This window comes from Heptranchias perlo, chromosome 1 (assembly GCF_035084215.1).
Source record: "Heptranchias perlo isolate sHepPer1 chromosome 1, sHepPer1.hap1, whole genome shotgun sequence".
NCBI classification, from domain to species: domain Eukaryota; kingdom Metazoa; phylum Chordata; class Chondrichthyes; order Hexanchiformes; family Hexanchidae; genus Heptranchias; species Heptranchias perlo.
In genome coordinates this window covers 56,569,248-56,594,893 of record NC_090325.1, presented here as the reverse complement: position 1 = coordinate 56,594,893, position 25,646 = coordinate 56,569,248, and the positions used below count along the sequence as shown (strand labels likewise).

The following is a 25,646-nucleotide window of genomic DNA, read 5'->3' as shown; positions in this document are numbered from 1 at the left end:
GGGATGTGCTGTGATATTTATGAGTATTAAGTATATGAGGGTATGCAGTAATATAATGGGGAATGTGGTCTGAATTTTGTAGCCATGATGTGGAGATGCCGGTGATGGACTGGGGTGGACAAATGTAAGGAATCTTACAACACCAGGTTATAGTCCAACAAATTTATTTTAAAATCACAAGCTTTCGGAGATTATCTCCTTCGTCAGATGATTGACGAAGGAGATAATCTCCGAAAGCTTGTGATTTTAAAATAAATTTGTTGGACTATAACCTGGTGTTGTAAGATTCCTTGAATTTTGTACAGAATGCGCTGGCATGTTTATTGGTCTTTGTGCTGTGATATTGAACGGCAGTGTGCTGTGATATTTTTGGGGTTGGCGCTGTGATATTTATGGAATTTGAACTGTGCTATTTATGGAGGAGGTGGTGGTGGTGAATGTGATGATATCTTTGGATGGCACAAGCTGTAATATTCCCCTTTACAGGCCTCCATGTAAATAACTTCAATAAAAATGAACAGATTTACGGCCAACTTTTGAAGCACATACTTCCAGTGGCAGCACATATCAGGGAATTACGGGCTCACTGATCATGGTTTTCCGTCCATTTATAGTAATTTTACCACACAGTAGGAGGCCATTAGGCCCATCACTCCTGTGCTGGCTCGCTGAAAGAGCTATCCACTTTGTTCTAATCCTCTCCCTTTCACCATACCTTTTTAAATTTTTATTTTCAAAATGTTTATCTATTTCCCTTTTAAAAGTTATTATTGATTCTGCTTCAACTATTATATCATAGAATCATAGAATAGAATGATTGCAGCACAGGAGTCCATTCGGCCCATCGAGCCCATGCCAGCTCTTTGTAAGAGCAATCCAGTTAGTCCCATTCCCTCACTCTTTCCCTGCAGCTCTGCAAATGTATTCCCTCCAAGTATTTATCCAATTCCTTTTTGAAAGCCACGACTGAATCTGCTTTCACCACTCTTTCAGGCAGCGTGTTCCAGATCATAACTACTCGCTGCTTAAAAACGTTGTTCCTCATGTCACCTTTCGTTCCTTTGTCAATTACCTTAAATCTGTGTCCTCTGGTTCTCGACCCTTCCGCCAATGGGAACAGTTTCTCTTTATTTACTTCATCTAAACCCGTCATGATTTTGAACACTTCCATCAAACCTCCTCTCAACCTCCTCTGCTGTAAGGAGCACAATCCCAGTTTCTCCAGTCTATCCACATAATTGAAGTCCCTCATCCCTGGAACCATTCTAGTAAATCTTTTCTGCACCCTCTCCAAGGCCTTCACATCCTTCCGAAAGTGCGATGCCCAGAATTGGACACAATACTCCAGTTGTGGCCGAACCAATGTTTTATGAAGGTTCATCATAACTTCCTTGCTTTTGTACTCTATGCCTCTATTTATAAAGCCCAGTATGCAGTAGGGATTTCTGATTGGGCAATCTATGTCCTGGTGATCTTTCATCCTTAAACCTTCTAACCTCCCCCTTCATTCTTTTGGTGATGATATTTATTTTAATGGATGGAAAATCCTGCACAATTTCCCGATATGTAAGCCCCCTCCACCAGCACGACAACCTTAGAAAATTGCCCCTAGTTAAGGCACAAATTATTAAATTTCGTCTGAACAGCACATCACAAATTATTTTTTATTGAGGCGCTAATGTAATAAACTACTTCTACAACACCAGTACCTTTAGCACCATATTAAATATATGTTATTCTGGCATATAAATCTCAAACTAAGAATAGGTGAGCAAGGCTATTCCCATTTGTAGCTCATCCTTCAATAGAGACAATCCAACCCTCGTCACAGCATCCAAGTGCCTCTTGAATCATTTCAAAGTTTCTGCCTCCACTACCCTACCCAGAAGACCATTCATATGCAGGAGAGTATTAATCACTCTTTGCATGAAGAAGTGCTTTCTGACATTAGTCCTAAAGTTGCCAATTACCAGTTTGTACGTCTGTCTCGTTGACATGCAGTTGTGGGTTAACTTGAAAATTAACCCGAAAACTGTTGCAAGTTTGTATATTTTTGATATTCAAAAATAAAAAACTTCTAACTTTTACTATTAACATGTCAGGTACTACTGAATGACAAGGTAAGCATTTTTACTATATTCACCCATAAATAGAGACATATATTTATGCACAGGTCCAAGCAAAGACTTTTCATTAAGATTTTTACACCATGTTCCTATTCATTCATATTGTTCATGTTTCTGCATTTCCTTATAAATCCTTCTGTTCTCCTCAGGGTAGGTCACTTTATTGAGTGGCAATTTATAAATGGCTTTGTTGTTACTGGTCATCAGCAGAAACATAGTTGTACAAAGGCAGAAAGGCCAAGTGCAGGCAGGTAATCCAACCTAGAAAATAACACAAAATGAAACAGTTACACAGCAACATCAGGCAGCAGCTTGCTGTTCCTTGACTGCCACCCTCAGTTGCTCCGCCTTACTTTTAATGGGTGTTTCACCCAATGGTGCTCCCTTCTTAAACTCGCTATTTGAATGCCCAGCTGTGACGAAAGATCATCGACCTGAAACACTGTTTCTCTCTCCTCAGATGCTGCCTGACCTGCTGAATATTTCCAGCATTTTCTGTTTTTATTACACAGCAACATCAGTTCAGTTCCAGCAAAAGCAGCTGACGTCCGTACATATTACAAATCAGCAGCCAATTTTGTGCATTGCCAAGTCCCCCAAAACGGCAGTGAGAGAAATGACCAGTTAATGCCTTTTGATGGTGTTGATTAAAGGGCAAATATTCATTAGGTCAACTCCCTGTAAAGTGCCATGGGATCTTTTATGTCCACTCGGACAGACAGCGGGCCTTGGTTTAACATCTGACCTTAAAGACAGAATTTCCGATAATGCAGCCCTCCTTCACATTCATGCTGCATTGGAATAGACTCACAAAACGGTGAGTGTGGACAGGCCACAGAGGTGGCTGTCTGACAGCTCTGCCAACTTCTAATATCTGGATGTCTTGGAATACAATTCCACCAGCAGGGATCCTCTAAATTTTCAGGGGCTGAACAGATTTGAGAACATTTTTGGTCTGGAGTCTGTGGAAGAAGTCGGGGAGGGAGGATCTGGAGGCATACTTCCCCCGCACAGCAAACATCCTCCTTTGCACAATAGTTACATGGCACACAATATATTGGAATCTTACCTCAATTAGAAGGCATTCCATCCTGAATTTTTGTAACACATTCTTTTCTCTTCCTCTTGAGTCTTCCCAAGATGAGGCAGCATTATCTGTTGGCTGGCAGCCAGGACCTGAGCACCTCACAGCAGGTCCCATCATACTATGGGCTCGATTTTGAAAGGGCGGCGGGATGGCAGCAGTGGAGGGGTCAATGGGCGTGTGTATAACCCGACTAATAAAATCTTACCATTTCCCACGCGAACGCGAGTTAATTGATGGCCCTTAACGTGGCTTCCGGGTTTGTCGCCTGAAAGCTGTGCAGTGGGCAGACTGCGCACCTACATGACAGGCTATCAGCTGGACGAGCTCTATTTAAAGGGCCATTGCTCCAAAGGCTTTTGCTGCAGCAAACACCAAAAAACACAATGGAGCAGCAAAGGGGCAAGGCTGCTCCAAGATTTAGCGATGCTTCACTGCAGCAGCAACTGGCCGGGGTGAGAAGGAGGGAAGTGTTTTACCCCACGAACGGAAGGAAGTTCCCTGCCTCTGCCACCAAGAAGGCCTGGCTCGAGGTGGCAGAGGAGGTCACCAGCAGCAGCAACATCTCCTGCACCTGGGTCCAGTGCAGGAAGCGCTTCAATGACCTAACTAGGTCAGAAAAAGTGAGTACACTTATTGATTCTCCTGCATTCCATGATCCATATCACCCCTCCCCCCAACTCATTCTGCACTGCCAAGACTACTCCATCACATCACTCCTCACGCCCACTTAAGGCTCATCCTCAACTTACCTGCACTTCCTCAGCACTTCCTCACCTCCCCATTAGTCACCCGATCACTATCACTCAACCCAATCCCCATCCAATGTGATAGCTCTGTCTCATATTCACCCTCGGATGCATCTCTTTCATGGTCAGCATTCATCAGTTGGCCACTTCACCATCACTCACTCACCAGGTGCCAACCCAACTAACTTTTACTATTCCCCTTCTAGGAAAAGAAAGCGCAAAATGCACACGAGAGGGCGAGGACCGGAGAGGGGCCACAACAAATATTGCCATCACAGACGTGGAAGAGGAGGCCCTGGAGATCAGCCGCACCCTCGAGTGCCTGTCGGTCAGGGACACCGAGACTGGCACCCCACAAACATCTGGTGACACAACTTTAACATTCATCACACACAATATGGATGTTAAAGTTGCTTGCCATGTTGAACAGGAAGTTCTGTGATGGAGAGAAGGCTAACCTCCGTTGAACTTCAAGCACGGCTCACAAATGTGTTCATTCAGGCCCTGACAACGGCCGTTCGGACTCAGGATGAACAACATTCTGCCCCCTTAAACAGGCTGACAGATATTTTAGAAGTAGCCTTCCAAAGCATCATACATGTCCTCCAAACTGTTGTCCACCAGGGTGGTGGGAGTGATGTGGGCCCGGCCCAGAAGAGGGATGATGGTGAAAGGGGACATGGAAGTGTGCAGGTGGTGCAGTCTTTGGAGGGGCCCTCACGGGCTCCAAAACCCAGAGGGCATAGGCCAAAAGGATCTAAGCAGTCAGGGCATGAACATGAGCAACCTGCCACTACCTCTGCTGCAGCCACAGGAGATGCACCATGTAGAAGTAGTAGGAATAGAAAGGCCAAGGTTTTGAGATCACAAAGGGGATGCACAAGGGCATCTGACAGACTGTCATGTTTTTCATTTATATTTGTTTTTTGTTATATTCACATTAAATGTTATCATTCTCACCACTACTGCCACGCCTTGCCCATTCTTGACTGGCTTTTGTGATAGCGCCCTTTCATGAGCTTCACCATGAACGACGACACTTGATGCCACCCATTGGGTCACTTTACGGTGGGTGTATGTGTAGTTGCAGGACTGTTTTGTGCAGGGAAGGATGGGGGGCTGGTGTGGGCGCTGCTCTTTCCAGGTGGTCTGAGGACTGGACTCTTGACATTTTTTGATGTTAGTAGAACCGTTCACATATCAGTAACTCCCTGGCCTCACGAGCAGCCAGGTGAGCCGCTGCTCTGGCCATGGGTTCATGCTCCTCCTCCACCTCCACCTCCACCTCCTCCTCAATTGGATGGCAGATGTGGATGGGGCCTCCTCAACCAGCACCCCTCTCTTTTGTGCCACATTGAGCAGGACACAACATACTACTATAATGCGTCCCATTCTGTCTGGTGCGTATTGAAGCACTCCCCCAGAATGATCAAGGCACTTAAATCGCATCTTGAGTGGCCCTATAGCATGCTCAATTGTAGACCTGGTGGCGATGTGGCTGTCGTTGTATCGACGCTGTTGCTCGGTGATGGGGTTCCTCAGAGGTGTCGTGAGCCACGTGTGCAGGGGGTATCCCTTGTCCCCGAGAAGCCAGGGTGTTTGTTGTGTGGAAGAGTCCTGGGACGTTGGATTCCCTCAGAATGAAGGAATCGTGGCAGCTGCCAGGGAATCTGGCGCACACGTGAAGGAATCTTTTACAGTGGTCACAAACGAGCTGTGCGCTGATGGAGTGATACTCCTTTCTGTTGATGAACAGTCTTGTCTCGTGTGGAGGAGCTCGTATTGCTATATGGGTGAAATCGATTACACCCTGTACCTGTGGGAAGCCAGCCACAGAGTGGAATTCCACTGCACTCTCCGTCTGGCTGAGGTAATCGACTTGGGGAAGTTGATGTATTGCGAGGCACTGTGAAACAAGCCGTCAGTGACCTGCCTAATGCACTTATGTGCAGATGACTTAGAGACCCGGCAATGTCCCCAGTGGCACCATGGAATGATCCAGAGGCAAAGAAGTTGAGGGCAGTGGTGACTTTAACAGTGATAGGTAATGAGATGCTCCCAGGCCCAGAGAGGTCCAAGTAGCTGAGCCTCAGTCTGTAGACCCTCTGGTGAGGGTAGTGCCTCCTGAGATGGCGCTCCCTCTGTTGTTGCCTTCTGTGCTCTTGTGCAAGTCCCTGTGGCGCAGCACTATGTTGTGGAGCTCCAAGTGGCAGAATTGCACGCTGTACCTGGCAAGGATGGTTGCTCGTCCTTGGATGTAGTGGCGAATGTAGCCATCGCGCCCCCCCCATCCTGATGGTGTCAGTTTGAGAGGGTCCAAAAAGTTGGTGAATATGCGTAAACAGAAGAATTCTGAGTGTAAACCAACAATTTTCATTCTAAACACAAAGACCTCCCAGCCAAAAGTTTGTCTGAGACACCTGAGTGCCCTGCTGCAATAACTTATCTTTTATCCCCATCTGTCAAAAAGGCATTTAAATGTCCAACTGACTGCTGCCTGAAACACTTCTCCTTGAACATGGAGTGTTTCCCACAACACGGGAAATACGCCGAGGCTGAATTAAAATCGCACCCCTGCCTCAATCTCCACAGAATGAATGACTTAAACAAGATCAATGATGTCAATAAGTGGTTTAACTATTGTCCTGCCGGCTTTAATTGCTGGCGGGACTTCCGGATTCGTGAAGCGTGGGCACACAGGTGGGTCTGTGGCAACCCCGGAAATCGCCGGCTTCCGAACCCGCTCGGGATTTTCCCAATTTTCGCAGCCCACCCGCCCCCAATGCACCCACAATTCCATTTTAAAATTGGCCCCTATGTGTTGCAAGCACCATCACAGCTAGGCATTCAAATAGCGAATTTAAGAAGGGAGGACCATTGGGTGATGCACCCATCAGAAATAAGGTGGAGCAACTGAAGGTGGCAATCAAGGAACAGCAAGCTCCAGGTATACAAAATGCTGAGAGGGATGGATGATATAGCAAGCTATTTAACGTGGACTGTGATTGCAGAACTGGCGGACAAAGGTTCAAACTTTAAAACCATCCAGTGAGATTAGAGTTTAGCAGATCTTTTCCCCACAAGCTAGTAGGAATGTGGAACAGAGTCCTGGCAAATGCAGTTGATGCAGTGTTGATTAACTCCTTCAAAAAAGAACCATGTAAATATCTGGTTGGGAATGAAATTGATGCTTATAAGGGTAAAAGTATAGATTGAGATGATTAAATAATCCATGAAACATAAATATACTGGGACCAGTGAGGATAATATGAGATTATCTGCAGAGGGTAGCAAGGCAGAATTGAATAGCAGAGACTGAACATGAATAAATATTCTGGAGTTTAGGTATACAGAACTATCTCTAAATTTTCTGTACAGCTCAACCTCAACAATCTGTTCAGGCTGTTAAAACACCACTATGATCAATAACTTCCTTAATCCACTCCACCAGCGATATCATCAATATCCAGTGATTCAACAAAAGTAATAATATATTAATAACAAAATTAACTGACATGACAGTAAAGATCAAACGCGTGTCAAAGTTTATCCTCGATTTTCTTTTAACTAGTAAGTTATTAAAATAGATCCTCAAAGTGGGCTCCATCCTTACACAATGTACTTTGATTTGCCACTGCATTTAAGAGAACAATATTTACATATGCATACAGGCAAAGTAAATTCCAATTTGTGGTTAGTTATTTTAATTTTTTTGACTGAAAATACTAGACTAAGATTAAAGTGAAAAAGTTAGCAAACAAATTATTAGCAGACAATAACTTGAATATGCATTTTGGAGCTAAAAACTAGGCATACAATTCAAAGGTGCTTAAGCACAGATCAATGTTATGGGAAACACTGCTTTTTTAAAGTGCATCAGAGTCTTCAACTTACCACAGACATCACGTTCATCAGCGCTTCTCCTAAGTAAGCACAGAAAATTGCTATTGGGGGAAATAGGAAAACATTGTTTCATAATTATGAGAGACGATAGCTAGTTTTTTATATTTGGAGTTAAATCATTGGATCCCATTAAAGATTTGTTCAATACCTAATAATCTTTATTTTGAAACAACTTATGATGCAGTTGATGCCTTCAAGGTAAGAAAAATCATGGTCAAAGTCTTGTGGCCCTAATCACATTGGCAATAAGGAAGCTGAATTATTGTAATTTTTAAGCTGACAACACAATTTAATAATTTGCTGCTAAACTAAAAATCAATTGGATACATTATTTTATATTGGGTACAAATCAGGCGACGACCATTCATGGTAAATCCTGTAATTAAAATGCCAAGATAATGATTTGATTTAATTCACTTGTGTAAAATCGCTATATAATTTGCAGTATAATTCTTCAGGTCCAATACATGGGTTATTAGCTACAAGAAACTGGCTGAGCGATGAGCTGTTTATCTTTACCAAACATTGTTAAAAAGTAGTCAGAGACTTTTTTAAACTAGCAAATCTCCTGTGGCTTTGTTATTGTGAGTTAGAAGATACACTGTTTTATAACAATAGCGATGTATCTGCCATGTAGGCAATAACATCAGGGTCACTGATTCATTGTGGCTCAATAAGTCAAATTTCATTTTTAAATGGTAGTCTGCGATTTTGGACTAATGTTATCAGGCTCGAATTCCACAACTCTGCCCACCATTCTGTGAAAGCCATAAATAATTGGACAGTCTCCCCTCATGTCCTCTCCAAGCTCATCTTGATTGAATTCCAACTAAACTGCTGACCACTCAACTTCCCTTCCAGGTCCCCATGCTAGCTGTGTTATAAATAGTTCCCCTCTGCTCAGGTACTGTTGCTCTCCATTTCAAAACTGCCGTCATAACCCCCTCCTCAAAAAAACCCACTCTCCAACACTCTGTGTTTGCAAACTACCGCTCCATCTCCAACCTCCTTTTCCTCTCTAAACTTCTTGAACGTGTTGTCATCCTCACATCCATGCTTATCTTTCTGACAAATCCAGGCTGATAGGAACAGGGCAGGCAGGTGATTAAATTAGTGGTAGAATACTTACTGCTGTGTTCCCGACACATTCCCGCCCTCCACCATCTTAACCGTGCACTTTTTTGAGTTGGCCAAGACCTTGTGAATACATGTCAATTGGGGTCCTATGATGCGAATTAGGACCGCAATGTCATTTTAACATAAAATTTCTGAAGTCCTGCCCATTGAATTTATTATTTTGATGAAAACCTTATTTTGAACATAGAAATTTAATTTGCTGAGAAAAAAATGATGATTTTTTTTTCTCAAAAGATTCAATTGGTTTATCAAAAGATCATGATAGCAAAACGTTTCCATGTGGTGCTTGTAGACCGGAAGTATGCACCACACACAAGACTTTTAGTAATATATAGATACTTACCGCACATTATTGCCAAGAGGTGAGTCTGCCAAGTCAGGGCATAGAACATTCCTCCCACTGCACTACAGGCAAGAACACAGTTGTAGCTCCATAATCCATCATAGATTTTCTTGAATGGTGAAGCCAGGGATAATCCTAAAAGACAAATCAATTAACAAAGTAAAATAAATAACTGCTCAGCCCCTTACTGGAAGCTATTTTCATTCTGCTTCTGTACAAGTATGTCTTTTGTATAATTACTATAGTAAAATAACAAGGCAATGGATATCTTATATTTCATATTCTACTTTGTCCTTTGTATGCATACACAAAGTTTAGAGTTTTAAGTATCTGACAGAAACTATAGTAAATATTTGGGCCTCGAAAATTTATTGGGCTTATTTCCCAATGCATGTGCCAGAATGTGCCGCCTGCGATACTGTCACTAACCCCAGTGAAGGACCAGGAGAAGTGGGCCATTGGTGATGCCAGGGCATATCTGTGGTGCACCCCCTGAAAAAATTGGAAACATTGGCAGTGGCTGGCTAGAGAAAAATTTGGAAGTCCCTGAAACTTCCGTACAGCCCTTTACCCAGAAATATTCTGGTCCTCTCATCTTTGGGGATCCAAGCCCTGATCCTGTTCTGTTCCCCAAGTAGGCCCCACTTTTGATCTTTTGGCTTGGGAAGCCTGGGGAGACCAGGTGTTCCTGCATTGATCAAACACTGTGACCTGACTTAATGCCTAGAAGTGGGAACTCCCAACTTAGGGAGTCCTTGCCCCTGGTTCTACCGCCTTACGATGATGCTTTATGGGGCAGGCGGAGGGAGGGTCCACCCCTACAGGCCATCCTAACATAAAAACATAAGAATTAGGAGCAGGAGTAGGCCATACGGCCCCTTAAGTCTGCTCCAACATTCAATAAGATCATGGCTGATCTTCTACTGGAACTCTTAGAATGATTAACTGGAGGAAGGCAAATTTCAGTAAGTTAAAAAGGGATCTTATCCAGGTGGATTGAAATCAAAAATTGGCAGGCAAAACTGTAATTGAACAATGGGAGGCCTTCAAGGAGGAGTTGGCTTTGGTACAGAGTAGATACATTCCTATGAGGGGGAAAGGAAGGGCATGCAAAGCTAGAACTCCCTGGATGACTAAAGATATAGAGATTAAAATGAAACTTAAAAAGGAGACTTATGACAAATGTAAGATTCATAATACAGTAGAGAGTACAGAAAGTACAGAGGAGATCTAAAAAAAGGAATAAGAGGGGCAAAGAGCGGCTTGGAGAATAGATTAGCGGCTAACATAAAAGGGAACCCAAAAGTCTTATATAAACATATAAATAGTAAAAGAGTTGTCAAAAGGATGGGACCGATTAGGGACATAGAAGGAGAGCTTCTTGTTGAGGCAGAGGGCATGGCTGAGGCACTAAACGAATACTTTGCATTCAGTAGAGAAGAGGATGCTGCTATTGTATCAGTAAAGGAGGTAGTAGTGATACTGGATAGGATAAAAACAGATAAAGAGGAGGCACTTAAAAGATTGGCAGTACTCAAAGTAGAAAAGTCACCCGGTCCAGATGGGATGCATCCTGGGTTACTGAGGGAAATAGGGTGGAAATAGTGGAGGCTCTGGTCACAATCTTCCACTCCTCCTATGATATGGGGGCGGTGCCAGAGAACTGGAGGATTGCAAATGTTACACTCATGTTCAAAAAAGGGGAGAGGGATGAAACCGACAATTACAGGCCAGTCAGCCTAACGTTGGTGGTGGGGAAACTTTTAGAGACAATAATCTGGGACATAATTAATTGGCACTTGCAAAAGTATGGGCTAATAAATGAAAGTCAGAACGGATTTGTTTTAAGGGCAAACCATGTTTGACTAACTTGATTGAGTTCTTTGATGAAGTAGCAGAGTGGGTTGAAGAGGGTTGTGTATATGGACTTTCAAAAGGCATTTGATAAAGTACCACATAGTAGACTTGTTAGCCAAAATTAAAGCCCATGGGATTAAAGGGACAATGGCAGCATGGATAGAAAATTGGCTAGGTGACAGAAAGCAGAGACTAGTGGTGATCGGCTGTTTTTCAGACAGGAGGGAAGTATGCAATGGTGTTCCCCAGGGGTCAGTATTGGGACCACTGTTCTTTTTTGATATATATTAACGACCTGGACTTGGGTGTGGAGGGTATAATTTCAAAGTTTGCAGATGACACAAAACTTGGAAATGTAGTGAACAATGTGGAGGATAGTAACAGACTTCAAGAGGACATAGACAGACTGGTGAAATGGGAAGAGACATGTCAGATGAAATTTAATGCAGAGAAGTGTGAAGTGATGCATTTTGGTAGGAAGAATGAGGAGAGGCAATATAAACTAAATGGTACAATTTTAAAGGGGCTGCAGGAACAGAGAGACCTGGAGGTGCACATACACAAATCTTTGAAGGTGGCAGGACAAGTTGAGAAGGCTGTTAAAAAAGCATATGGGAACTTGGGCTTTATCAAGAGGCATAGAGTACAAATGCAAGAAAGTTATGCTAAACCTTTATAAAACACTGGTTAAGCCTCAGCTGAAATATTGTGTTCAATTCTGGGCACCACACTTTAGGAAGGATGTCAAGGCCTTGGAGAGGGTGCAGAAGAGATTTACCAGAATGGTGCCAGGGATGAGGGACTTCAGTTACTTTTGACAGAGTAAATAAGGAGAAACTGTTTCCAGTCGCAGAAGGGTTGCTAACCAGAGGACACAGATTTAAGGTGATCGGCAAAAGAGCCAGAGGCGACATGAGGAAACATTTTTTTAAGCAGCGAGTTGTAACGATCTGGAATGCACTGCCTGAAAGGGCGGTGGAAGCAGCTTCAATAGTAACATTCAAAAGAGAATTGGATAAATACTTGAAGGGGAAAAATTTACAGGGCTATGGGGAAAGAGCAGGGGAATAGGTCTAGTTGGATAGCTTTTTCAAAGAGCCAGCACAGGCACGATGGGCTGAATGGCCTCCTCCTGTGCTGTACCTACTATCATAGTGTGAACTCCACTTTCCCACCCTATCCCAATATCCCTTGATTCCCTTAGTGTCCAAAAATCTATCGATCTCAGTTTTGAATATACTCAACGACGGATCATCCACAGGCCTCTGGGGAAGAGAATTCCAAAGATGCACAACCCCCATCTCATCATAAATGGCCGACTCCTTATCCTGAGACTATGACCCCTAGTTCTAGGCTTTCCCGCCAGGGGAAATAGCCTCTCAGCATCTACCCTATCCAGCCCTCCAAGAATTTTATATGTTTCAAAGAGATCCCCTCTCATTCTTCTAAACTCCAGAAAATATAGGTCCATTCTACTCAATCCTGAAAATATCGAGACAAGGCTGGGACTCATGTAGCTGGGTTGAGGCCAAGTTTGCAGCACTTTGACAGACTCCCAACTGCACTTACGGTGGTAGGAAGTTCGTGCTGGGTTTGGGTAGCGATTGTGGGATGGTGGGGGCACAGTACCCGAGAGAGGAGGAATGAGAGCTGGCGTAACCCTGTGACAGGAAGGGAAAGACACAGAGGAGAAGAGCCCAAGGGAAGAAAAAGGGCAGTAGAAGTCATAGGTCTGGAGTGGCAGCTAAAATATGCTGGCGAATGGATAGAGGAAATTCAGGTTATATAAGCAGGCAAGGTTTAGGAGAGTCGTGTCCTGGTCGAAAACAGAAAACAGAGCGGAGACAATATGAGAGAGTTCAAAGTTGAAGTCTGAGGATCTGTGGTGGGATGAGGTTGACTTGTAGACAGGATGGAGTTAGCTACTGCCTATTGCAGATGATAAATAAATGAATGCGTTCTCCTCACATGCCAGTTATATAAATAAATAATTATTTGCACGCAACTGCTGTTGTTGCATAAATAAACCATCCCTTGAATATAGTTACATGGGGGTAATTTTGACTTTGTGCGATAGTGTAAAATGAGTGATAGCGAATCGGCAGCCCATTTTACATCTCTCGATATTTATTTCCATTGAAGTCAATTGCTGCCTATTCGCTATCACCCATTTTACACTATTGCACTGAGTTAAAATCTACTGCATTGTTTTTCCTATCAAAACCATCTCAAAACTTACGTTTATTATTTAGATTGTTTTGATATTTTTATTGATCAAAACAAATTCATAGTTATCTCTTGGCTCTCAGTTCTGTCATTCATCATGCTCTGTGAATGGCAAGTCTTACAGCCAATCATAAAAATACCCCTAGCTCCAAAATGCACTGCCTCTCTAATATAACATTTAGTCAACCAGAAATTTTAATAAAGAACTTTTAAATAATGATTCAAGAAGTGGGGTGCTACAGATTTACATCTGGAAAATTATAGGATTTTATCACAACAGCAGATCTGATTTATATGCTCTAAAATGCATTATAACATCATGTCACTTCTTCACAGTATATAATTATGTTGTAGTTACTAATTGGCTTGTCCCAGTGAAATCTGAATTGTTTCTTTTACAAGATAATTTTAATGGAGCAAAACTCATCCATAAAAAAATAAATAAACTGCAAGTCAATTAGTTTCCAATAAACAGGGAACTGTGAAGTCTGCATGAACCTACGTTAATAAAAATCACACTGTCTCAGGAACAAATCCCATGGTGATGATGAATTTAACATACTCACAATGATGATGTGTATGCTTTGGCTGCCATCCCACAAGGTACAGGCACTGGCTATAGCATTACTAGCATGATTAGTCTAGTTTGATCTAGACAAATCTTGTGATTATGTGTCAGCCTGGCTCAGTGGTTTCAATGTCAGAAGGTATTCAAGTTCCACTCCAGGACCTCAGCACATAATTTTGGCTGGCACTTCAGTGCAGAACTGAAGGAGTGTTGTATTGTTGGATGAGATGTTAAACCCAGGTCCCACCCGCTTGTTCAAGTGGATATAATAAATCACATGGCACTATCTGAAGAAAAGCAGGGCGTTCTCCTGGTGTCGGGTTAACACTCACCCCTCAACCAAAAATAGATTATTTGGTCATTCATCTCATTTGTTGTTCGTGGACACTTGCTATGTGCAAATTGGTTGACATTTTTGTCTACAAAACAATTGATTGCATTTAATAAAAAGTAATTCATCAGCTTTGAAGTGCTTTAGAACATTTTGAGGATGCTTTGTATTTGAGTGCAATCAAAGAAATAAATAAAATGTTGCAACTGGAAGGGTCAAGAACCAGAGGACATAGATTTAAGGTGATTGGCAAAAAAATCCAAAGGTGACATGAGGAAAACCTTTTTACACAGCGAGTGGTTAGGATCTGGAATGCACTGCTCGAGGGGGTGGTGGAGGCAGATTCAATCATGGCCTTCAAAAGGGAACTGGATAAGTACTTGAAAGGAAAAAAATTACAGGGCTACGGGGATAAGGAGGGGGAGTGGGACTAGCTGGATTGCTCTTGCATAGAGCCGGCATGGACTTGACAGGCCAAATGGCCTCCTTCTGTGCTGTAACCTTTCTATGATTCTATGATTCTAATTTCAACCAATCATATTGTTGGATTTTTTTTTGAAGTGGTTCCAGCTGTCATTTTTATTTGTGACCGAGCTGAACAAACAGCGATATAAATAATATTTAGAAGATAACAAACCGATAAAAAAAATATAATTCCTGTAAAATCATTAAAGTTACCTTATATGGTATTCCATATTGTTACACTACTGTTTCTTTCTAGAGGTCTAACGATGACTCTGGGGCTTGGGACTCATTTTTTCACCTTGTTTTCACCTTTATTTCTTCCACTGACCTTTGTTATCCATTTCTTTAAGTAGAGCCCTACACTGGGCACCTTATTGAATGCTCCAGACCCACAGCAATGTGGTTGATTCTTAATTGCCCTCTGAAATGGCCGAGCAAGCCACTCAGTTGTACAATCTCGCTAAAAAAAGTCATAATAAGAATAAAACCGGATGGACCACCCGGCATCGGAACAAAAGGCACCAGACACGACAAAGGCAAATCAAGCCCAGTCGAGCCTGCAAAGATGTGACCAGTGGAGTCCCGAAGGGATCTGTCTTGGGGCCTCAATTATTCACAATATTTATTAATGACTTAGATGAAGGCATAGAAAGTCTCATATCTAAATTTGCTGATGACACAAAGATTGGTGGCATTGTAAGCAGTGTAGATGAAAACATAAAATTACAAGGGGATATTGATAGATTAGGTGAATGGGCAAAACTGTGGCAAATGGAATTCAATGTAGACAAATGTGAAGTCATCCACTTTGGATCAAAAAAGGATAGAACAGGTACTTTCTAAATGGTAAAAAGTTAAAAACAGTGGATGTCCAAAGGGACTTAGGGGTTCAGGTACATAAATCATTGAAGTGTCATGAACAGGTGCAGAAAATAATCAATAAGGCTAATGGAATGCTGGCCTTTATATCTAGAGGACTGGAGTACAAGGGGGCAGAAGTTATGCTGCAGCTGTACAAAACCCTGGTTAGTCCGCACCTGGAGTACTGTGAGCAGTTCCAGGTACCTCACCTTCGGAAGAACATATTGGCCTTGGAGGGAGTGCAGCGTAGGTTTACTAAAATGATACCCGGACTTCAAGGGTTAAGTTACGTGGAGAGATTACACAAATTGGGGTTGTATTCTCTGGAGTTTCGAAGGTTAAGGGGTGATCTGATCGAAGTTTATAAGATATTAAGGGGAACAGATAGGGTGGATAGAAATAAACTATTTCCGCTGGTTGGGGATTCTAGGAGCAGGGGGCACAGTCTAAAAATTAGAGCCAGACCTTTCAGGAGTGAGATTAGAAAACATTTCTACACACAAAGGGTGGTAGAAGTTTGGAACTCTCTTCCACAAACAGCAATTAATACTAGCTCAATTGCTAAATTTAAATGTGAGATAGATAGCTTTTGGGCAACCAAAGGTATTAAGGGATATGGGCCAAAGGCAGGTATATGGAGTTAGATCACAGATCAGCCATGATCTTATCAAATGGCAGAGTAGGCACGAGGGGCTGAATGGCCTACTCCTGTCCCTGTGTTCCTATGTCCTCCTCACTAACATCTGGGACTTGTGCCAAAATTGGGAGAGCTGTCACACAGACTAGTCAAGCAACAGCCTGACATAGCCATACTCACAGAATCATACCTTTCAGCCAACGTCCCAGACTCTTCCATCACTATCCCTGGGTATGTCCTGTCCCACCGGCAGGACAGACTGACCAGAGGTGGCAGTAAAGTGATATACAGTCAGGAGGGAGTGGTCCTGGGAGTCCTCAACATTGACTCCAGACCCCATGAAATCTCATGGCATCAGGTCAAACATGGGCAAGGAAATCTCCTGCTGATTACCACCTACCGCCCGCCCACAGCTGATGAATCAGTCCTCCTTCATGTTGAACACCACTTGGAGGAAGCACTGAAGTTAGCAAGGGCACAGAATGTACTCTGAGTGGGGGACTTCAATGTTCATCACCAAGAGTGGCTCGGTAGCACCATTACTGACTGAGCTGGCCGAGTCCTGAAGGATATAGCCACCAGACTGGGCCTGCGGCAGGTGGTGAGTGAACCAACACAAGGGAAAAACTTCCTTGACCTCGTCCTCACCAATCTACCTGTCGCAAATGCATCTGTCCATGACAGTATTGGTAGGAGTGACCACTGCACAGTCCTCATGGAGATGAAGTCCCGTCTTCGCACTGAGGACACCATCCAACGTGTTGTGTGGCACTATCACCGTGCGAAATGGGATAGATTCAGAACAGATCTAGCAGCTCAAAACTGGGCATCCATGAGGCGCTGTGGGCCACCAGCAGAATCAGAATTGTACTCCAGCACAATCTGTAACCTCATGGGCTGGCATATTCCTCACTCTACCATTACCGACATGCCAGGGGAGCAACCCTGGTTCAATGAGGAGTGTAGAAGAGCATGCCAGGAGCAGCACCAGGCGTACTTAAAAATGAAGTGCCAACCTGGTGAAGCTACAACTCAGGACTACATACATGCTAAACAGCAGAAGCAACATGCTATAGACAGAGATAAGTGATTCCACAACCAGCGGAACAAATCAAAGCTCTGCAATCCAGCCACACCCAGTCATGAATGGTGGTGGACAATTAAACAACTAACGGGAGGAGGAGGCTCTATAAACATCCCCATCCTCAATGATGGTGGAGTCCAGCACGTGAGTGCAAAAGACAAGGCTGAAGCATTTGCAACCATCTTCAGCCAGAAGTGCTGAGTGGATGATCCATCTCAGCCACTTCCCGATATCCCCACCATCACAGAAGCCAGTCTTCAGCCAATTCGATTCACTCCACGTGATATCAAGAAACAGCTGAGTGTACTGGCTATAGCAAATGCTATGGGCCCCGACAACATCCTAGCTGTAGTGCTGAAGCCTTGTGCTCCAGAACTAGCTGCGCCTCTAGCCAAGCTGTTCCAGTACAGCTACAACACTGGCATCTACCAGACAATGTGGAAAATTGCCCAGGTATGTCCTGTCCACAAAAAGCAGGACAAATCCAATCCGGCCAATTACCGCCACATCAGTCTACTCTCAATCATCAGCAAAGTGATGGAAGGTGTCATCGACAGTGCTATCAAGCGGCACTTACTTACCAATAACCTGCTCACCGATGCTCAGTTTGGGTTCCGCCAGGACCACTCAGCTCCAGACCTCTTCACAGCCTTGGTCCAATCATGGACAAAAGAGCTGAATTCCAGAGATGAGGTGAGAGTTACTGCCCCTGATATCAAGGCAGCATTTGACCGAGTGTGGCACCAAGGAGCCCTCGTAAAATTGAAGTCAATGGGAATCAGGGGGAAAACTCTCCAGTGGCTGGAGTCATACCTAGCACAAAGGAAGATGGTAGTGGTTGTTGGAGGCCAATCATCTCAGTCCCAGGACATTGCTGCAGGAGTTCCTCAGGGCAGTGTCCTAGGCCCAACCATCTTCAGCTGCTTCATCAATGACCTTCCCTCCATCATAAGGTCAGAAATGGGGATGTTCGCTGATGATTGCACAGTGTTCAGTTCCATTCGCAACCCCTCAGATAATGAAGCAGTCCGTGCACGCATGCAGCAAGACCTGGACAACATCCAGGCTTGGGCTCATAAGTGGCAAGTAAAATTTGCGCCAGATAAGTGCCAGGCAATGACCATCTCCAACAAGAAAGAGTCTAACCACCTCCCTTTGACGTTCAACGGCATTACCATCGCCGAATCCCCCACCATCAACATTCTGGAGGTCACCATTGACCAGAAACTTAACTGGACCAGCCATATAAAGAGCAAGTCAGAGGCTGGGTATTCTGCAGCGAATGACTCACCTCCTGACTCCCCAAAGCCTTTCCACCATCTACAAGGCACAAGTCAGAAGTGTGATGGAATACTCTCCACTTGCCTGGATGAGTGCAGCTCCAACAACACTCAAGAAGCTTGACACCATCCAGGACAAAGTAGCCCACAGTGGCTGCAGTGTGTACCATCCACAGGATGCACTGCAGCAGCTCGCCAAGGCTTCTTCGACAGCACCTCCCAAACCCACGACCTCTACCACCGAGAAGGACCAGAGTAGCAGGCACATGGGAACAACACCACCTGCGTGTTCCCCTCCAAGTCACACACCATCCCGACTTGGAAATATATCGCCGTTCCTTCATTGTCGCTGGGTAAAAATCCTGGAACTCCCTTCCTAACAGCACTGTGGGAGAACCTTCTCCACACGGACTGCAGTGGTTCAAGAAGGCGGCTCACCATCACCTTCTCAAGGGCAATTAGGGATGGGCAATAAATGCCGGCCTTGCCAGCGACGCCCACATCCCATGAACGAATAAAAAAAAATGCTTGCCAGTATTATTTTTAAAAATTTGTAACTTTGATTTTCTCCTTGTCTGTGTTTTTCCTGTCATTGTTCTCATCTGCATACCATTTTCCGATTTGTTTTCCTGTCGCACTTTTAAATCAGTCCTTTCGGTGTATGTGCACTCGCAAAAAACATGGCTTACGACGGAACGGAATGACACAGCAAATAGAAGAGACAAGGCATAATATAAGAGCTAGCAAAAGAAAAAACTTGCAAGTGGCAAGAACTGAAACAGAGAACCTTATGTACAACATATATTCACAGAAAATGGATAATGTAACACCCTTATTTAAAAAGGGTAGTAGACAGAAGGCTGGAAATTATAGACTAGTTAGCCTAACATCTGTGGTGGGTAAAATTTTGGAGTCTATTATTAAGGAGACAGTCGCAGAACATTTGGACAAACATAATTTAATAGGACAAAGTCAGCATGGCTTTACGAAGGGGAAGTCATGTCTGACAAATTTGCTTGAGTTCTTTGAGGACATAACGTAGAGGGTGGATAAAGGGGAAGCAGTGGACGTAGTGTATTTAGACTTCCAGAAGGCATTCGAGAAGGTGCCACATAAAAGATTATTGCTCAAGATAAAGAATCACTGGATTGGGGGTAATATTCTGGCATGGGTGGAGGATTGGTTATCTAACAGGAAGCAGAGAGTTGGTATAAATGGTTCATTCTCGGGCTGGCAACCAGTAGCCAGTGGTGTTCCGCAGGGGTCGGTGCTGGGTCCCCAACTCTTTACGATCTATATTAACGATTTGGAGGAGGGGACCGAGTGCAACATATCGAAGTTTGCAGATGATACAAAGATGGGAGGGAAAGTAGAGAGTGAGGAGGACATAAAAAACCTGCAGGGGGATATAGACAGGCTGGGTGAGTGGGCGGAGATTTGGCAGATGAAATACAATATTGGAAAATGTGAGGTTATGCACTTTGGCAGGAAAAACCAGAGAGCAAGTTATTTTCTTGATGGCAAGAGACTGGAAAGTACTGCAGTACAAAGGGATCTGGGGGTCCTAGTGCAAGAAAATCAAAACATTAGTATGCAGGTGCAGCAGGTGATCAAGAAGGCCAATGGAATGTTGGCGTTTATCGCTAGGGGGATAGAATATAAAAACAGGGAGGTATTGCTGCAGTTATATAAGGTATTGGTGAGACCGCACCTGGAATACTGCATACAGTTTTGGTCTCCATACTTAAGAAAAGACATACTTGCTCTCGAGGTAGTACAAAGAAGGTTCACTTGGTTAATTCCGGGGATGAGGGGGCGGACATATGAGGAGAGGTTGAGTAGATTGGGACTCTACTCATTGGAGTTCAGAAGAATGAGAGGCGATCTTATTGAAACATATAAGATTGTGAAGGGGCTTGATTGGGTGGATGCGGTGAGGATGTTCCCAAGGTTGGGTGAAACTAGAACTAGGGGGCATAATCTTAGAATAAGGGGCTGCTCTTTCAAAACTGAGATGAGGAGAAACTTCTTCACTCGGAGGGTAGTAGGTCTGTGGAATTTGCTGCCCCAGGAAGCTGTGGAAGCTACATCATTGAATAAATTCAAAGCAGAAATAGACAGTTTCCTAGAAGTGAAGGGAATTAGGGGTTACGGGGAGCGGGCAGGAAATTGGACATGAATTTAGATTTGAGGTTAGGATCAGATCAGCCATGATCTTAGTAAATGGCGGAGCAGGCTCGAAGGGCCGATTGGCCTACTCCTGCTCCCATTTCTTATGTTCTTATGTTCTTATACAGAGACAAGACACACATTGGAGTGCTATGAGAAATCTACTAGTGTATGTCTAGAATAATAATTATTATCAATAACTGAGATTAAGTTATTTATTTTTAATTTCCAGTCTGTGATATAGAATGTAAGTTATGTGATGAATGACAGATTTCTTCTGTGAGATGTAGCAAGTTGACATGAACTGGGTCTCTAACATAAAGAAAATTAACCTGCATTGAGAGGACCATAAAGTTACAAATCTTTCTCACTTTAACAGACTAGTTCTACTACACATTTTCCATTGATACAAAGGAAGTGATGGAGGGAAGAAAATTGTACGGAGTACTAGGGGAGGGGGGTGAAGGTCTACTGCCATGTGTACTGGAGAGAGAGAGGGATAAATGAAGAGCAGTACTCACCCTTGCTACTCTACTGAGGTCACTGAAGCACTTCATGCACTGTAACCATGTCCTGGGGGTGACACTCTGCAATCTCTCAATCTCTCTCCATGGAGGAGAACTGCTTGGGAACAGGAGTTCCCTTCTCATCCTCATCCAGAAGCACATTCAGGGATGCTTCTAAGAACCTTGGCATCTGCCTCCTACTCATTTCAGAGAAAATTCTTCTTCCACCATCTTGCAAACAAGAGAATGCCACCTCGCTTTAAGAGGGACATTCCCGCTTTCAATAAAGCTCTGACTGACCCGTCAGATAGAGAGCCCTGGAAGTGGGTGGTCTTCCAATCAGGTCTGCCAATTCAATGGGAAACCAGCCAGTCACATTATAGTGAGGCCCGAGAGTTAAAATACCCTGGGCCTATTCTCAGCAGCAGTGAGTGAGTTTTAAACTTACCTTGCTACTGACTTGCCCAAAACCGTCTGGAGTTAAAATGGGGCCAATGATTCAGGCAGGAACAAAGGAACATTAGGAAAAGGAGTAGGCCATTCAGCCCCTCGACCCTGCTTCGCCATTGAATTAGATCATGGCTGATCTGCACCTTAACTTCATTTCCCCGTCTTTGCTCCATACCCTTATCTAACAAAAATCTATCCATATTTTGAAAGCTCCAATTGTTCCAGCATCCACTGTCATTTGTGAATGTTCCAGATTTCTACTATTCATTCTGTGAAAAATGCTTCCTGGTTTTGCTCCTGAATGGCCTTGCTCTAATTTTAAGTTATGTCCTCTTGTTTTTGCTTCCCCCACCAGTGGAAATAGTTTCTCCGTATCTACCCTATCCTTTTAACATCTTAAACATCTTGATGTGAGCTTGTTTGACTAAAAAGCAGTGCAGAGCTGGCACTGTAACTTGGCTCTGCTAGCACCAATTGCTCAAACTGACAATGATAATATAATCATACAATAACATCATACATTATTAATTTAAGATTATGTTCAAAGTGTCACAACATCATGACTGTGGATTGACTCGTTGATGTGGAACTGTGGATTTATAAATATCTGACGTCTCACCTAAGAAATCTATCATCATCACACTTAAATGACCTCTGTTCAATGTTTTGCAGTCTGGAACTGGCTGAATTCTATGCCCCATAAGGAAAGTGTGAACTCATTTCTAATCTAAAATTAGATGTAGAAACTAATTAAACTCTTTTTGTGTTTCCACAACTAAAGCTTCATACTCCTGGCAGCTAGAAGGAAAGGGTTTATCTCATCCAGTTCTTATCTCAAAGATTTGTCAGAATGTGAACTAATCAGAACTCTCCTCTTTAAAAAAAATCAAGCATCAGAGAACAGCTTCTGCCACTGTGTGAAAAAAAAACACTTATAAAATACAACCTGCAATAGACAATATCAACTGAGGGTTTCAAAAGTACATTACAACCATTCCAGTGCCTGTTCAGGTTTCAGCAATAACTGGGTGAGGTGGTATCAATGCTCCTCGAAACTGAATCTAAAACAAAGTGCTCTGTAACTGGTAGTAATAGCAAGCTTGTATAAGTAGGATGAAATTTACTACGTAATGGCTCCAACTTTTAATTGTATTGAGCCGTGAAAATGCAACTTGTCTTCCAATGTGTGCACATAATTAATGGAGTTTGTAAGATAGGGAATTGAAATATCTGTGACTAGTGTGTAGGACTATAATTGATTGCAATACATAAAGTGTATAGTTTAATATTTTGTGCAATAAGCTCCAAGGAAAAGCAGATGAAATTTTACATATTTTATGTTCGATGCAGTCAGATGGGTGGAAGTAATAAGAAGCAGTAAATTAAGGCATACAGCAAGAGATGGGACACAGTGTATGATGGAGCACAAAGTAGTGCTCAATGAGAAAATAGAGGGAGGTGGAAAAAGAAATCTAACATCTGATCAGAAGGTGAAGCTGTTCTTTTTATCAGCTTTATTAAAAGACCAACATTTGCACTACCCTTTGTGTCTCAAAGCACTTCACTTAGAATCAATTACTTGGAAATTGAATGAATATTATGTAGGCAATTGCAGCAGTTATTTTTCATTCAGCAATGAGGTGAAGCAATCAGCTAATATGTTCTAAATAGCATTGGTTGAGAGTGGAATGTTGGCTAGGACACTGGGAGAACTCCTGCTCTTCAACTAGTGCAAACACCAGTTCCCACTGCTCCGGAGTGTCACTCTAGCATTTCAGCTAAATTCCTTGACTGTGGCTTGAATCTTCAACCATCTAACTCAGAGGCAAGAGTGCTATCAGCTAAGCCATGCTAAAACACAGGCTGAAGTGCTAACTTTGATGTGAACAAAATAGAAAATAGAAACTTTGAGGATTTAGAAATACAATATAAAAAGATAAAATCGGAAAACACATGGAAAAGAAAATAGGAAATCTACTGAAATATGCTACATGGAATAAAGAACTGTCTTTCATGAAATATAAAGTCAAAGGAAAGCAAAAAACAATCTGAGATGTTATTGATGTTGCTCAGTGAGTACATTTCATCTCAAAACTGCTTGCTACATAAATTTTCTATATTTTACAAAATCCAACCAGAAGTCTCCTCTGACATTTTATGATTTAAGGATGTACTCGCCAACAAGTTATATAATCTGCTCTTCCATTCAATGGATGATCTTCGACCTCAACTCCACTTTCCCGCCCGATCCCCATATCCCTTGATTCCCTTCGAGTCCAAAAATCTATCGATCTCAGTCTTAAATATATTCAACGACTGAACATCCACAGCCCTCTGGGGTAGAGCATTCCAAATATTCACATCCCTCTGAGTCCTAAATGTACTCATCTCAGTCCTAAATGTCCGACCCATTATCCTGAGACTATGTCCCCTAGTTCTAGATTATCCAGCCAGGAGAAACATCCTATAAGCATCTACACTGTCGAGCCCTCTTAGAATCTTATATGTTCCAATTAGATCACCTCTCATTCTTCTAAACTCCAGAGAGTATAGGCCCATTCTACTCAATTTTTCCTCATTGGACAACCCTCTCATCCCAGGTATCAATCTAGTGAACCTTTGTTGCACTGCCTCTAAGGCAAGTATATTCTTCCTTGGGTAAGGAGACCAAAATTGTACACAATACTCCAGGTGTGGTCTCACCAAAGCCCTGTACAATTGTAGCAAGACTTCTTTACTGTTGTACTCCAACCCCCTTGCAATAAAGGCCAACATACCATTTGCCTTCCTAATTGCTTGCTGTATCTGCATGTTAACTTTCTGTGTTTCATGTACAAGGACACCCAAATCCCTCTGAACACCAACATTTAATAGTTCCTCAACATTTAAAAAATATTCAGTTTTTCTATTTTTTTCTACCAAAGTGAATAACCTCACATTTCCCCACATTATAATCCATCTGCCACCTTCTTGCATACTCACTTAACCTGTCATTATCCCTTTTCAGACTCTTTGTGTCCTCCTCACAGCTTACTTTCACACCTAGCTTTGTATCGTCAGCAAACTTGGATACATTACACTCGGTACCTTCATCTAAGTCATTAGATTGATTCCTGGGATGAGAGAGTTGTCCTATGAGGAGAGGTTGAATAGAATGGGCATATACTCTCTGGAGTTTAGAAGAATGAGAGGTGATCTCATTGAAACATGTAAGGTTCTGAGAGGGCTTGACAGGGTAGACGCTGAGAGGCTGTTTCCCCTGGCTAGAGAGTCTAGAACTAGGGGGCATAGTCTCAGGATAAGGGGTCGTACATTTAGGACTGAGGAGGAATTTCTTCACTCAGAGGGTTGTGAATCTTTGGAATTCTCTACCCCAGAGGGCTGTGGATGCTCAGTCGTTGAGTATATTCAAGAATGAGATTAAAAGATTTTTGTACACTAACGGAATCAAGTGATATGGGGATTGGGCAGGAGGTGAAGTTGAGGTTGAAGATCAGCCATGATCTTATTGAATGACGGAACAGGCTCGAGGGGATGTATGGCCTACTGCTGCTCCTATTTCTTATCTTCTTATGTGCAGTCGATAATGGTGGAGCGCCGGAAGTGGGCGATGCAGAAGAACCCGGATTTGAACAAATGCAGAATTCTCAAAGGGTTGAGAGCAACACAGCAAAAGCACAAAACAAGAGGGTTGTGGAATGGGCAATGTACTCTATACGGGTAGCTTTAAACTTGTAGCTTAAACTTGTAGTTTTGCCTAAAATGCACTCACCAATAGGCCCAGGTGAGCTTAAGCAGTGGAAAGAGGAGATTGGGTGGAAATGTGCAAAGAATGTCATAATGGATGGCCATGGATAGAGTTGCAAAGGA

At 43.0% G+C, this 25,646-nt stretch overlaps 1 protein-coding gene across 1 annotated transcript in view; it reads right to left on the bottom strand.

The window, feature by feature from the left end:
* Positions 1-265: 265 nt before the first annotated feature.
* LOC137322263 (urea transporter 2-like) overlaps positions 266-25,646 on the bottom strand; it is a 77,611-nt gene continuing 52,230 nt past the window's right edge. Inside the window, exons 7-9 of the mRNA XM_067985335.1 lie at positions 9,343-9,477; positions 7,854-7,903; positions 266-2,387 (exon numbers count right to left, since the gene is read on the bottom strand). Of these exons, the coding sequence (XP_067841436.1) occupies positions 2,220-2,387; positions 7,854-7,903; positions 9,343-9,477 (353 nt within the window). The 3' untranslated portion in view covers positions 266-2,219. The remainder of the gene's footprint in view (positions 2,388-7,853; positions 7,904-9,342; positions 9,478-25,646) is intronic.